General features: G+C 37.7%; 1 protein-coding gene across 3 annotated transcripts in view; it reads left to right on the top strand.

The window, feature by feature from the left end:
• The window catches only part of LOC126469708 (dihydropyrimidinase-like), a 202,792-nt gene that overhangs the window by 154,338 nt on the left and 32,836 nt on the right, over positions 1-15,618 (top strand). For all 3 annotated transcript variants that reach the window (XM_050096891.1, XM_050096893.1, XM_050096890.1), the window contains exon 7: positions 4,826-4,939. In XM_050096891.1, coding sequence (XP_049952848.1) covers positions 4,826-4,939 — 114 coding nt within the window. The remainder of the gene's footprint in view (positions 1-4,825; positions 4,940-15,618) is intronic.

Here is a 15,618-nt window from a genome sequence, read left to right as displayed (position 1 = left end):
GTCCGACTTGAACAGGGGGGGGGTGGGGGGGGGGGGGGGAAATAAACTCAAGTTATTTATTTGGGGGGGGGGATATATATATATATATATATATATATATATATATATATATATATATATATATATATATATATATATAAATAATTTCTTTATTAACTGTTAACGTATTACATTTTAATCACCTTTCATCTTATTATGTAATATGCCTCTTCATTACCAATTCTTCAAATCTCCACACAAGACTGAAAATTGCGATATTGCGATCTTCATCTTTCTCCATGTTCGGTCACAATATATGTTTCATGTAGATGACAGCCAATGCTGATTTAAATTACCCCGCATAAATAGGCTGTTGCAGAAGGTGTAAAAACTAATGAGGCCGTGTTAACTACTTGTGGATTCTTCTCCTTCACTGAAGCAGTAATAAGGAAAGGTACTTAGATTTCAATATAGAGTTTGAAGAAATTATATTAAATTTCAGCCTCCAGTTGCATAAGCAAAGAAACTTTACCTAGGTTTCAGCTATAATAATGTAGCCTTCTTCAGAAATGTCACAATATAAAATTACATTAGAGTTTATTATAGAAAATAGTTCGTTACAATAGTTTGGACTATTAATGGCATTAAAACCATAAGCCACTGAAGTTGTCGTTCCATAAAAGGCAAAAGACACACAAAAAATGTACTATACGAAAGTATGAATGAACATTAATCGATAACATTATTTGTTAAAACAGCTAGAAATGTTGCTGGCAAATAAACCATAATAACTGAAGTTACAGTTCTGTGAGAGGCAAATGACATTATGTAGTATAAAGGAACCTTTTAATAAGAACAGGCTACAAGTTAAGATTAACAGTGGCTGAAATGTATGGAACTTGGCTAAGAATTAATGCTTGTGAATGATAATAAGGACAATTGTTTCACGCAGGTTAGCGGTTAGATATGTGATCAACAATTAATACATGGAAAAACCAGTAGGCTGTATGTCATAGCCAGCTGCTGATGACGTAGGTACTTTATAAAGTCTTCTACCTGCGTCAGCCTACTGGTTTTTCCATGTATTAATTGCTGATCACATACTGAATATCTAACCACTACCCTGTATGAGACATCTGTCCTTATCATTTACACGCGTTAATTCTTAGCCAAGTTCCACACACTTCAGCCACTGTTAACCTTAACTCACGGCCTGTTCTTATTAAAAGGTTCCTTTACACTATATAATGTCATTTGCCTCTCATAGAACTGTAACTTCAGTTATTATGGTTTATTTGCCAGTAACATTTCTAGCTGTTGTAACAAATAATGTTATCGATTAATGTTTATTCATACTTTTGTACAGTACATTTTTATGTGTATTGTCTTTTATGGAATGATAACTTTAGTGACTTATGGTTTTAATGCCATTAATAGTCCAAACTAATGTAATAAACTATTTTCCATAATAATCTCATTTAACATTTACTGGTTTTAAGTTTGTATTACTCTGCACACGCATGTGTGCACGACCACCAGCTGAGCTCGCTGCGTCGCTGCCCGCAGTGCCCAGTTACGACTCAGAGCCTGTGACCCACCGGTCTGGCCCATTGGTGTGACCTAATGGCAAAACATTAGTAGAACTGACGCAGTCTTATGAATATGTACTGTAGTACTAACATTTTAAGTTCCACAAGGTCAATATCTCGCATGTTTCAATTTAATTTAATTTTATATTGTGACATTTCTGAAGAAGGCTACATTATTATAGCTGAAACCTAGGTAAAGTTTCTTTGCTTGTGCAAGTGGAGGCTGAAATTTGATGTAATTACATTTTACAGTTGCTGACTGTTGCACCATGCTAAAATATTAAAGTTTGAAGAAATGTCAATAAATTGCCCTTATGTTTCCTTGGTAAGTGTTGATGGAAGTTCTGTAATGGAAGGATTTTTGATCCAGATGTGTTGATCAAAATTGTTGAGGCTTTCATGGTCACTTTTTGACAAATTTCCTGTTGACTTCTGTCTTGGTTCTTGTTGTTGATCTATTTGTTCTGGAAAGCACTTCAGAAAGTAATCATAGAGTTCATTTAAATGATCCACAAATGCAGACTTAAATCTTCACTCAGCTGGAAGTCATTGTCATCTAAAGCTGTGTGAAGAGCAGGGAAAACATAATGTATGTCTTTATCATATAACTTTTTCTTCTACAGCAGTAGTCTCTTCCTGAAGGCAAAATTGGTCTGACAGTTGCAGAATATTGGTTTCATTACCTTGAAGGGACACATCCAGTTAAGTGAGTGTTTGTGCAAAGATGTGTCTAAGGTACACCAGTTAAAAGACAGTCACTATCTATGACTTCTCAGATGTCAAATGTTTCTGTGGGTCAAGGAAAGAGTAAACTCATTACTGATTTCATACACACTTTTCAAGACATTCACACGTGAAAGCCAGTGGGAGTTATTGTAATGAATTAGGGAAATGTTGTCAGCTCCCATATCAGCATATATTTGTTCAAAACATCTCAATTTTCGTGTCTGACTTCACAGAAGTTTACTACTTCTTTCACTGAGCAAAGGCGGCCATGAAGGACAGGGCTTATGTTTTTTTTATGCTAGTGAAATGAAATGACTATATATAAATGTTGTCCAGGAGACCTTGTCTGGAATTGTTTGGGTTCCTGGTGCTAGTCTTTTTGATTTGACACCTCGTTGGCGATTTGTGCATTAATGAAGATGAGATGAACTTCGTGTCATCAGCCTAATAGCCAGCCATACTATGACCTATGTCTGTACACACATGTGCACCACTTTGACAATTCATGTTGTCAGTCATATCAAATATTCAATGAACAATAGTGTGGTCTGACAAAAACACTTTGGCAGCTGTCTCATGTATCATGATAATTCCCTATCTGGAACAACTGGTAAAATAAGGTCTACTAGTGTGGTGTGAGGTTTACTGCTCTTTACTACATGGTAAGAAACTTACCGTGATGAAAGAACAGTTTGTTTAGAAAGCTGTGTTTTGTCCTGTAATTTCTTTTAACTTGTTGGAAAAGTGTTCTTGTGGTTTGTTTAGAAAACCAGTATGATTTGACTCCAAATGTCATTTCACTTGATTAGGAAGCATGTTTTTGGTAGTTAAAACTATTAAACAAATGACATACTGTGGTTGCTCTTATTTCCGAAGGAAGGAAGGAAGATAGATAGATAGATAGACAGACAGACAGATAGATTGGATTTAACATCCAGTCAACATCGAAGTCATTAGAAACGGAGAACGAGCTCGGATGATATCTAGGATGGGGAAGGAAATTGGCCGTGCATTTTTAAAGGATCTGGCATTTGCCTGGAGTGATTTAGGAAAATCACAAGAAACCAAAAGCTAAATGGTTGGATGTAGGTTTGAACTGTTTTCCTCCCGAATGAGAGTCCAGTGCTCTAACCACAGTGTCATCTCACTCGGTACTGTCATAGAAATTGTTTTCTTTAAATGTTTTCCTCCTAGGACCTAGTCCTGCCTTTGTTTTGTGCTGGTGCAGCTTTTCTTAATTTATCTAAACTTGTCATGTGAAAGTTGTTGAGTTTTCTTCAGCATAGCTCCTTTTCATTATCCTCATCCTGTCATTTTCTTTGTTTGCATTGTAGGAAATATGCCTGATATAAAATTCTAGTAGCCGCATCCATCTAAAGTGGCCCTCTCACAGTCAGTATTTATTCTACAATAATACTGTGTCAAAATATTGCATGAAAGTGTGAGGTGAAGAACAGCACAATTTTATTGCACAATATATATGTCCAGGATGTATTAGTTAGAACTCTTCGTTCATAGTGATGTGTCAGCACTTGATGTAGACTAACATGTAATGCAGTTGCAATGCTGTATTCTGCAGAAATGAAAGTGAGAGGAAGTGGCAAGGGGTGAAAAAAGTGGCTTGGAAGGCATCTTGTAAGTGACCATAATAACATGCTAAGAGAACTTGCAGCATAGCTAAATGAATATCAGAATTTTTTAATGATGACTGATGTATCTTTCATTGAATGGGTGAACTTTTACAGCTTTGTACACAGAAAAGATACTGTTCATATACTATTGGATTTCACTTTCCACAATGCTGGAAGCGATCTGCAAACCTGAAAAGAATAAGATACATTATTGTAGAGTATCGGTGGGTAGTGCTGTTAATTATTTCTGCAATAAATAATTAAAGCTTCTAAAACTGACAGTCGCAGTATTCTCGCCATACACTTTTATCTAATGATTCTACAGCTAATTATTGAATAAGTATTAAATTTGTAGTCAAATTACCCTCCTGAATGCACTTCCACAGATAATTCCTTTCATATGTCTTTCCTGATGTGTTCATATCTGTATGGTGTCACTGTATCTGTTGTTTGCATGTCCCCAAATCACAAAGTTTTGGCAAGAACTTCTGTGTATTACACAATATCACCTGTACACTGTACAATATATGGCACAATGTATTGAGCAAGTGTCAATATTTGTAAAGCTCTGCAGTCCCCTTCAGTATATTGCACAAACTGTCAATACCATTCCCAGATGGTAAGTATTATTAAATGGTACTCAGTATTGTGCAATAAATATTGACTGTGTGGGGACTTTGTAAAGCATTTTACACCAGATTCTTTACCCAGTCCTCAGTATTTTTTTTCCACAAGTATATTATGTAGAAAAAAATTAATTCCAACATGTCATGTGCTAAATGTAAATTTGTGAATCATTTTGAGTATTAGGAATGACTGCAGGTGTCTGTTAGTTGTATTTTTGTGTTGTGATACATGGAGAGCTGAGGCTCGAGTAACAGGAAACCACAATTGTTACAGAAAGCACAACAATTGTTAGCTGCTGGCATTACTGGTCCTGAGGGGCACCAGCTGTCAAGGCCAGAACCAGTCGAAGCAGAAGCTGTTGGCAGAGCATGCGTCATTGCTAACCAGGTATTTTTATAGTATTTTAGGTCATATATGTAAATAACACATGGTCACCATTTCAGACGAAGATGATATTCCAAATAGCAGCACAATATTGTGTTTACTAGCTGTTATTGAGTTTGAATTTAGTAAAGTGAAACAAATAATTTTGTGTAAATACAATCAAAACTATCTCATAAGAGCATGTGTTTGCTATTGCCTGCTTTTCTGTGATTTTACTGTATACATAATGAACATTTTGTTGAAGATCTCTTTAGTATATTGAGAAGAAAATCTTATTCTTGACTGAAGATAAAATCAGGCTTTTTGCAGATGATGCAGTCATCTATGATGAAGTACTGTCTGAGAGAAGCTGTAAAAATATTCAGCCAGATCTTGATAAGATTTCAATGTGGTGCAGAGATTGGCAAGTTGCTCTAAATGTTCAGAAATGTAAAATTTGCACTTTACAAAACGAAAAAAAAAAAAAAAAAAAATAGTATCCTAGTAGGATTATAATATCAATGAGTCACTGTTGGAATCGGCCAACTCGTACAAATTCCTGGCGTAACACATCGTAGAGATACGAAATGGAATGATAACATAGGTTCAGTTGTGGGTAAAGCAGGTGGTTGACTACGGTTTATTGGTAGAATACTAGGGGAATGCAATCAGCCTACAAAAGCGATTGCTTACAAATCACTTGTGCAACCAGTTCTAGAATATTGCCCAAGTGTGTGAGACCTGTAGCATGTAGGACTAACGGGGGATATTGAACACATACAGAGGACAACAGCATGAATGGTCACAGGTTTGTTTAATCTGTAGGAGTGTCACAGAGATACTGAAGGAACTGAAGTGGCACTCTCTTGAAGACAGATGTAAACTATCCCGGAAACTGTGCCAACAAAGTTTAAAGAACTGGCTGTAAATGATGTCACTAGGAATATACTAAAACTCCCCAAGTATCGCTCACATAGGGATTGTGAGGTTAAGATTAGAATAATTACTGTACACACAAAGGCATTCAATCAATCATTCTTTGCATGCTCCACACATGAATGGAATGGGAAGAAACCCTAATAACGGGTACAATTAGACATACCCTCTGCCGTGCACGTCATGGTGGTTTGCAGAGTGTAGATGTAGATGTAGCAGATGGTAGAGACAAGAACAGAACTGCTGCAGTTTATGCAAATATCTTTTCTCTCTGCAAAGTTAATTGTAATGTTAAAACTGTAGAAGAAAATGGTCAATCACAAAGATTTTAGGAACGCAGAAACAAAATCTGACATCTGTGAGTGGTCCCAAAGTGTGTCCACTCACTTAGAAGAAAACAACTGTGATAAAATCAAAATATTCCATTACACAGGTGACTTGTGTAAAGATAAATTGTGAAATAATTTAGCCAACATGAAAATATTATGCTATAAAACTTCAATTATCTCAGGATGCTGTAGTACAATGCTGTGACTGCATCCTGTTTCCATTTTTTTGTGTCTGGGATTTAAAGTGGAGGGCTGGTATTTCAAATAAAAGATAATTTGCAGTCACCTCAGTAACTGAATGGTCAGTGTGTTTGACTGTCTCTCGGAGAACCCAGATTTGATTCTTAGTACTGTCAAGTATTGCTGCTTGGTGTTAGAACTGGAAGAGAGTGCATTCAGTATAATGAGGTCAATTTAGGACCTACTTGAAGATGTGATGGTTGCACTTTGTGAAAGCCAACATTATTGGCTGGGAAACACTGATGACATGTACCTCTAAACATGTGTACACATTTTGACAATCCCCTCCGCCTATTGTAGAATTATTGTTCACTGTTAGTTTTTGTTTTTATTTTCATCTCGTTCATGCCTAGCAAGTGTTTTTCAATATGTTGTTACCCTGTATTGCAAATAACTATGTATATCATTTCAGGTAATACAATAAAGGTAAGAGTATAAACACATTTACGCCATTCTAGAGTTAAGAGTTCATGTAATCAGTCACAGTCATTATTTTATTTCTAAAATTTGGAATATGTTGCTTTGGTAGACGACACTGTCATGTTTTACTTAATAAAAAAAGTATGTGCATGTTAGTAGTATTTGTGTTTTGTCACAGGAAATGTCTGTTCCTTCTCAAGAAAAGTATGCTAGTGGAATATGAAAAATTGACTCATTGACACAATGGTACCCACATAACATTGTATTCACATATAGTACAGGTTGATTGTTGTATCATCATAATCACAAGGTCATACATCTGTGGAGATATAGTGTTGGACAACTGTAGTTTTTTTGTATACCATCCTCTAGTTACAATGCAGTTCTGCAGTCGTGCATAAAAGACATAAATATAGAATTTTTGAGTTCAATCATGGACAATAATGTTAGACGCTAGTTTCACTTATTCCTTTTGTTTGTTTGTTTGTTTTTTGCCAGTAATGCAGACTGCATCAGATGCCATCTGCATCTACATACATATTTCCCAACCCACCATATGATTCATTGGCAGAGTGTATCTTGTAACACTACTAGTCCGTTTCCTGTTCCACTCACGAGTGGAGTGAGGAAAAAAGTCTATCTATATGCCTCACAGATTCATCTCTAATTTATCCAGCATGTATTTGTGGTCCTTAGGTGATACTTACAGGAGTGGGACAAAAATATGGACTCACTGTGAGAAATACATGCTTGAACACAAATGCAGATGCTGACCAAACCTGCTGGTTCTGCTGTTGTATTTGACCATGAATGGCACCTGTACAATGCCCTCAATACACTACAATTGTCAGTTGTGGTCAGAATAGTGTTCTTATGTAGTTGTGAGTGCATTGTGTTGAAACTATAAGTGAACTCTAATATGTGCAAATTCTTGGTACTTGCATGGTGGGTGTTTCATTTCATAACCAAGCTAGACAAAGTGCTTGGTGTTCCAAAAGTCACAGTATCGAAGATTTATACCACATGCAGGGAAAGTGGGAAAACATCATCCACAAACTTTCTGGCAGATTAAAACTTTGTGCCAGATCGAGACTCGAACTCGGGACCTTTGCCTTTCGTGGGCAAGTGCTCTACCAACTGACCTACCCAAGCACGACTCACGCCCCATCCTCACAGATTCACTTCTGCCAGTACGTCGTCCCCTACTGTCCAAACTTTACAGAGGCTCTCCTGCAAACCTTGCAGAACTAGCACTCCTGAAAGAAAGGATATTGTGGAGACATGGCTTAGCCACAGCCTGGGGGATGTTTCCAGAATGAGATTTTCACTCTGCAGCGGAGTGAGTGCTGATATGAAACTTTCTGCAGATTAAATCTCCCAGAAATTTCCATGCAAGGTTTGCAGGAGAGCTTCTGTAAAGTTTGGACAGTAGGGGACGATGTACTGGCAGAAGTGAATCTGTGAGGACGGGGCGTGAGTCGTGCTTGGGTAGGTGAGTTGGTAGAGCACTTGCCCGCGAAAGGCAAAGGTCCCGAGTTAGTCTCGATCTGGCACACAGTTTTAATCTGCCAGAAAGTTTCATATCAACGCACACTCTGCTGCAGAGTGAAAATCACATTCTGGATCATCCACTAAGTCATAACATGGACAAAAGTGTGTATAGAGTGGTCATGATGGACGGTCAGTGAAGAGGATCGTAATGACAAACAGTAGGACAACAGCTGTAAAAGTCACTGCAGAACTGAATGTCGCACTTGCAGACCCTGTCAGCACCAAAACTTGAAGCAAGCTTCGTAAGCAAGGAATTGCAGGGTGAGCTGGAATTCTAAAATGCTCATCCATGATGCAAATGTCCATAACAGGGAAACTTGGTGGCAGGGTCATAAAACTTGGACTGTGGAGGAATGGAAGAAAGCCGTTTGGTCAGACGAGTCTTGTTCCATTTTGCGAAATCTTGCCGAGTTTACATCTCAAAAGGGTGGGGGGGGGGGGGGGGTAAGGGGGGGGGTCGGTAATGATTTGGGCAGCCATAGTGTGGTAGTCCTTAGGCCCAGGCCCCATGGTTACGTTGCAGGGTCACATTACTGACAAGGATTATGTGACCGTGTTGGCTAATCAGGTCCAGCCCATGCTACAATGTTCGTTCACCAATGGTGATCCTGTGTTCAAAGACAACAGGGCCTATGTTCACACTGCTGGGAAGAATGTCATGAGATTCCCTCTAAAATCATGCAGGACCTGTATTTATCCATTCTGAGATTACTGGAAACTGTTGTGAACATTAGTGGTTTTCCTTCACCGTATTGGGCATGATAATGTGTTGGGTTTTTGGTGTTTCCCTACTTTCGTCCACCCCCTGCATTTTGGCAGCGTTAGAATCATTGTGCAGTTACCCACAAATGCCGATTCTCTAACTTTTCTCAATAGTATTTTCAAAAAGAATGTTATTTTTTTCCTCTCCAGGGATTCTGATTTGAGTCTACAAAGCATCTCCATAATAGTCTCATGTTGATCAAATATATTGGTAGCAAATATAGCAGCACACCTCTGAATTGCTGCGATGTTTGCATTTAACCTGATTTGGTGGGGGTCCCAAACACTAGACCAGTGCTCATGAGTGGGTCACACTAGTGTTCTGCATGCAGTCTTCTTAATAGACAAGCTACAGTTCCCTAAAATTCTCCCTATAAACTGCCATTGACCTTACATGCTTGTTCCATTTCATATTGCTTTCTAATGTTATGCTTGCACCTAGATATTTAATCGTTACAACTTTGTCTAGCAGCACACCAAATGAGTATTCCATTAAATCATTCCATATCCTCCTACAGTCACGCTGTGACAATACTTTCCTGTTCACTACAACATTGTCAGAAGTTGCAGATTGTAGCCCAAGATATGTGTCTTATAATTTATTATGGAGAGAACAAGAGTGGTGCTAAAACACTGCCCTGGGTAGCTCCTCATGATACCCTTGTCTCTGATCAACACTTGTCATCCAGGAGAACGTACTGTGTCCTAGTAATAAAGTCTTCAAGACACTCATATGTCAGGGAATGCGTTCCGTATGCTCAGACCTTCATTAACAATCTGCAACTGTATCAAATACTTTCTTTGAATATGGAATCTGCCTGTTGCTCTTCATTGATGATTCACAGGATATTGTGTAATAAAAGGACAAAGTGATCCTCTGATCAGTGATGCTTTCTGTATGTTTCTGATTTGTGGACAGAAGCTTTTTTTGCTTCAAGCAAATTTATTGTACATTAACTTAGAATATGCTCCAGAATTCTGCAGCAAACTCCATGGTATCCCACACTGGCTTCATGGGAGACAAGTCTGGTGATCATGCTGACCAGAGAAGTTGAGGAATATGTCGGGGAATGTGTTGGTAACCCAAGAATTGGGTACATGGACATTGTCCTCTTGGAAGAACATGTCTTGGTGTAGGAACAACAGAATGGGTTGAATTTTAACTACACTGTTCACTGCTCTCACAACAAACTCCAGACAGTACAGGCCCTGGCCCTCTACAATCTACATGATGAAACCTGGGGTTGGTGTTAAATGTTACTGCTTGATAAACTCCAGTAGTGTCTTCTCTTCTGTTCAGTGCAACACTTGAAACAATCACTGGCACGAATGCAGAATGTGCTCTTATCAATAAACATGGTACTATTCTGTTGATCTTCCAAGTTACCTTTCACGGAATACTTGAGGTAGTATACACAATGATGAATTGTATGTACCATAAATTAAAATCATTACATTGAGCAGCTGTTAAAGAACTTTCTCTACAGCAGTGTATGTGCAGTATAACTGACTTGTTTATTGCCTGTAGTGCAAAGAAAAGCAGTTGGTCTGGCTTTGAACACACAAATGTATTTTGTATGTACAGTAATACTTTTTATTCTTTCTTTTGTAGGTACATGCTAAATGTATGAAAATACAATTCTTGTCCTGTGTATTTTTCAGTACATTTTATGATGTACCTTTTACCTTTGAAAGGAGACATAAATGGAATGAATGGAGCAATTTATAGCTAGAGCCTGACTGTGATTTGTTAGATCAAATCAAGGTTTGATATGGACCTCCTATAATCACAAGATTCCACACCCTGTGTACCCTACATTACTGTTTGATTGCTGTGACACGCTTCTAAGTTAGGTGTTTTACATTAAGCAGCTGAGCTTATTAATGTATTGGTGGGTAAATTTTATAAAAGAATACTATTATACTGTTTTTTGGTTGATTAGTTATGTGTGCAATGGATTGTAATGATCCTGAATGTGTCATTTTGACAAAACGTATTTGCACACAGTTTGTGTGTTTATATATTTATGTATGAGTGTACGATGTCTTAATAAATTTAGTGTCAATGGCAATTAATAACTGGAAATAGTCATATCTGTAAAATGTCATGGTGTATGCATCCAAAGCAATTTAAGGTGGAACAAGGATACAAAACTAGTTGTTGGGAAGGTAGATGCCAGATTGAGCTTTATACTGGGTGGCCCAAAAAGGATGGTCGGATTTGAACTGCGTAGTACCATTGAAAGGTGAGGAGGGGGGGACCACTGCCGGCCGTCTGCAAGTCGGCCATTACACCCAGTTTGCCACGAGATGGCGCAGTGGACGGTCGAGCATCGTGTTTTTGCTGTGGAACAGATTTTCAGAAATGATGAATCGTTTATTACTGTGCAACGATTGTTTCGACAACGTTTTGGTGTAGCGCGTGATGGACCCATTCCAGATCGCAGATCCATATCACGTTGGGTGACTGCATTCCGGACAACAGGGTCTGTCAAAAGTGGTAAATCTACAGGGCGTACACGTACGGCAGTTACTCCACAGAACATTGATGATGATAGAGCGTCAGTGCTGCAAAGCCCGCATCGTTCCACTAGGCGTCGTGCTCAAACTTTAGGCCTCAGCCGCAGTTCGTTGCAGCGTATTTTAAGCCGTGAGTTACAGTTTCACCCATACAAAATTATGATCACGCAAAAGCTGTATGATCGTGATTTTGAGCAGCGAAGACGATTTTGTGAATCAATGCTTGACATTTTGTACTCTAATAATGATGTTGTGCTTCTTATGTCAGATGAAGCCCATTTCCATTTAGACGGCTATGTCAATAAACAAAACTGCAGGTATTGGGCAGTAGATAATCCCAGAGAATTGCACCAAAAGCCTCTTCATAGTGCTAAGATAACAGTCTGGTGTGGAATTTCAAGATTGGGGATTGTTGGTCCTTATTTTTTTGAGGAGAACAACGCTACAGTCACAGTGAACTCGAAACGTTACGTTAACATGCTACGTAGCTTTTTGGTGACGAAACTGCGAGAGTTACATGTAAATCGAGATCGAATTTGGTTTCAACAGGACGGGGCCACGGCCCACACAGCCAATGACTCCATGTGTGTTTTAAGGCGGATGTTCCCCCACCACATCATCTCGCGTTTTGGAGATGTCCACTGGCCCGCGAGATCACCTGACCTCTCAGCCTGTGATTTTTTTTTTCTTTGGGGATACCTAAAGTCAAAAGTCTACGTAAAGAAGCCCCGAAACTTAATTGATCTGAAGGAGGCAATCAGTGCGGAAATTATGGCAATTCAAGAAGAAACAATAGTGAAAGTGATGGAAAATTTCGAGGAAAGACTTGTGGAATGCATCACCGAGGAAGGACACCATCTTCCGGAAGTCATTTTCCGTACATGATTTTTTGTGGTTAGTTCTTGTAATTGGGTGCCTGGGAGCATTTAGTTACGTAATTGAATAAAATTAATTTGTAAAACTGATGGAGTTATAGTTATTTAAAATGTGACCATCCTTTTTGGGCCACCCTGTAGTAAAGAATCATAAGTTGGTTTTTATCTCCAACCAAGTGCTTACTGCTCGCAATATATGTGCACTGCTTTATTGTTAATAGTTGGTTGTTTTGTTACTTTAAAATTACGTAATTACCTGTAGAATCATTTGAGTATATTTTTCGTATTTAAATGCATGCAGCATAACATATTATGGGGACCGGCAAGTAATGTTGTTTCTTTACATTAAATTCAAACAAGTAAATTTTAACGTGTTTTTGTTTTTAATCAGTGATGTACTCTTTCTCATAATCACCCACCTTTTGCCAGCTAGTATGCAAGTTTTCATTGCTGGACCAATAAAAATAACTTGGTGCTTGAGCAAAAATCTGGAGACGTTTTGGGCATCACCCACATTTCAAATTTTTTTTATTAAAATATTCTAACGACTGGAATAAATGGAAATCCTGTGACCCAGTATTGGGTGAGTTTAGTGGGTGAGGCAATACCTCCCATTCCTATTCATTAATTTTTTTCTGGGTTTCATCGTGCACAGTGCAGCCATGTGTTATCATTTTGCAGAATAATGCCTTTCCATTTGACAATTGCTGGGCACTTTCCAATTAAAGACTGATTTACTCAATCCAGTTGTTCACAGTAAAGGCGTGCATTCACAGTTTCTGCAGGTATCAGTACTTCAACATTAATGACCCATGAGTATTCCACAAAACACACAAAAATGCCTCTTTGGAGTGCAAACTTGGCATAGCTGTACTCCATTGGTGGTTTATTTGGAGAGAGCCACTGCCTTTTGTGTTCTGGATTATCTTAAATGCCTCAGCTTTCATCTCCAGTGATCACTTAATCAAAAAATGCTTCTGTATTGTGCTGCTGAAGCAATAAATGGCATCTATTGGATCCGTTAGCGTATTTTGTCTTTACTAATCTGCTGCAAATGTTCTTGGATGGTCATCCAAGGTCAGTTAAGTGTGTTTGACAGTTAAATTGTCTGGCACAGATTCACTTCCACTTCCACCCTTAAAATGTAGTTGGCTAAATTTGTTGGTCTCCCTGATTTACACGAGTCAAAAACATGAAAATTACCCACTTTGAACTTAGAAAGCCAACTTTGGCATTTACAAACATCTAACGCACTTGAATAAATATCACAAATGTTTTTGATAGCAACTGTTGTGTAACTACCCTTGTGAAATTAAAAAAAAAAAAAAAAAAAAAAAAAAAAAAAATATGATGCTGGACGTGTACCTCTTATCATATTTCACCAGAAACTGAAAAAAAGGGAAAAAGATTTATTTATGAGTAAACAAATTGCTCTAATGTTAAAAAGTCTTTGCTGTGACTTTGAAGTATACAGATGAGCCGATAAATTACAAATAATTGTCTACATACACAGAAATGGCATAACTTTCTGGTCCCCCTAATATAGCTTTTATATGTTGATGTATATCATCTCTCTTTATTGTTATTGCTTATTAGTAGATACGATGAATAAATGACTGACTGTGAGGAGTCAGAAACTACTCCCCAACATGCACAGGATAGGAAAATATAGAATGTTGTGTTGGTATTATCTCAGAACATATAGAACGTGAAGTAGCATCAAAGCAGTAGCATTAAATTAATCAGTTTTAAATTTATTAACTTTTGATCTGGGAGATGTGCATGTCCACCGAATTCATGTGTTGCTAGAAAAGACCCGCAGCAATTTTTGGGCTGATCAAAATACTTCAGTACAGTTCAGCTTATCTTTCCTAATTAATATTGACACTAAGCTAATACTGACAGAAAGAATGTGATCAGGTTCCTCCTAGTCATCATCTAAAGTTATGTCTGTGTTGTAATTCCAGCAGTTGATTGACCCTACAGTCTTACAGCCAGATGGCTGTATTAATTAACTGAATGATTTTAAGGAGGATTTCTGTATTTCTAAATTTATGTATTTATTCATAAGAATATGTATCTCAGCTATAAATGCTTGTTTTGTAAGTGCTGTACTTCTCTTCACTGAATACTATTGCTGTCCAGTTACTTCTAGGTATAATAGGAACACAATTTCTAACAGTCCTGTTGGGGCCAATGCATGTGTATCAGTGTAAATGACAAACACTCTTCAGCTGTTGTGCATGTGCTGCAACAATAATACGACCAAAGTCACTTACTCACAAATAGGGAAGAATATAACAATGGGCTGCTTTATTAAATTAGTTTCTACTTCAAATAGAAAATTATTCTCAAATTTATTTCGTTCTTACGCTTCTGTAATTACTGCTTGTTTAACATGTTTCTAATCGGGAATTGGCGTCTCTTTCCACACTATTGTGGATTTATTTATTTATTTATTTATGTGTAGTTAAATTGCTTTAAAAATCAGTTTTGTTCTTGTATCACAAATCTAGCATTTTGCATTTCTTTTAATCACACTGAAGATAGAAGTTTCAGCCTTTAATCTGTGCATGTATAGTTAAGATCAATTTAAAGAAATTATTCAGCATTTTGTGTATACTTGAAATGACTAAACATACATCATATTTGATGCTCTCAACTTAAAATTAGACATTTGAATCATCTTAACTCTTCCTTGTTGAATCACATTCAAACAGGCAGGCTCATACTGCCACATTCTGGTCTGTGACTTTTCCAATTTTCCTTCTTCAACTCTCATGTGTTCATTTTAATGCATTTTCCCATCTACTCAAACCACACTCACTTCTGTGCAGACTGAGATTATCTGAATTAGTTGCCAATACTCAATACTCATGCTTTGACATTGTCCTTTTTCCCAAATTTTCTTTTACCTGTCTTTGATTATACTCTGAGACAAGATGTACGCTAGGATTTTCCTTGGTTTCACAGTAGTATGTCGTTGCTTACAAGGCACATTAGCCTAGAAGGCATGGTGGTTTATTATAAACTTCCAGTAGTAACATTCTGACTCCTCATACTGTCATAA

The sequence above is a fragment of the Schistocerca serialis genome, chromosome 3 (genome assembly GCF_023864345.2).
Source record: "Schistocerca serialis cubense isolate TAMUIC-IGC-003099 chromosome 3, iqSchSeri2.2, whole genome shotgun sequence".
NCBI classification, from domain to species: Eukaryota; Metazoa; Arthropoda; class Insecta; order Orthoptera; family Acrididae; genus Schistocerca; species Schistocerca serialis.
This window is presented reverse-complemented; position numbering and strand designations above follow the sequence as displayed.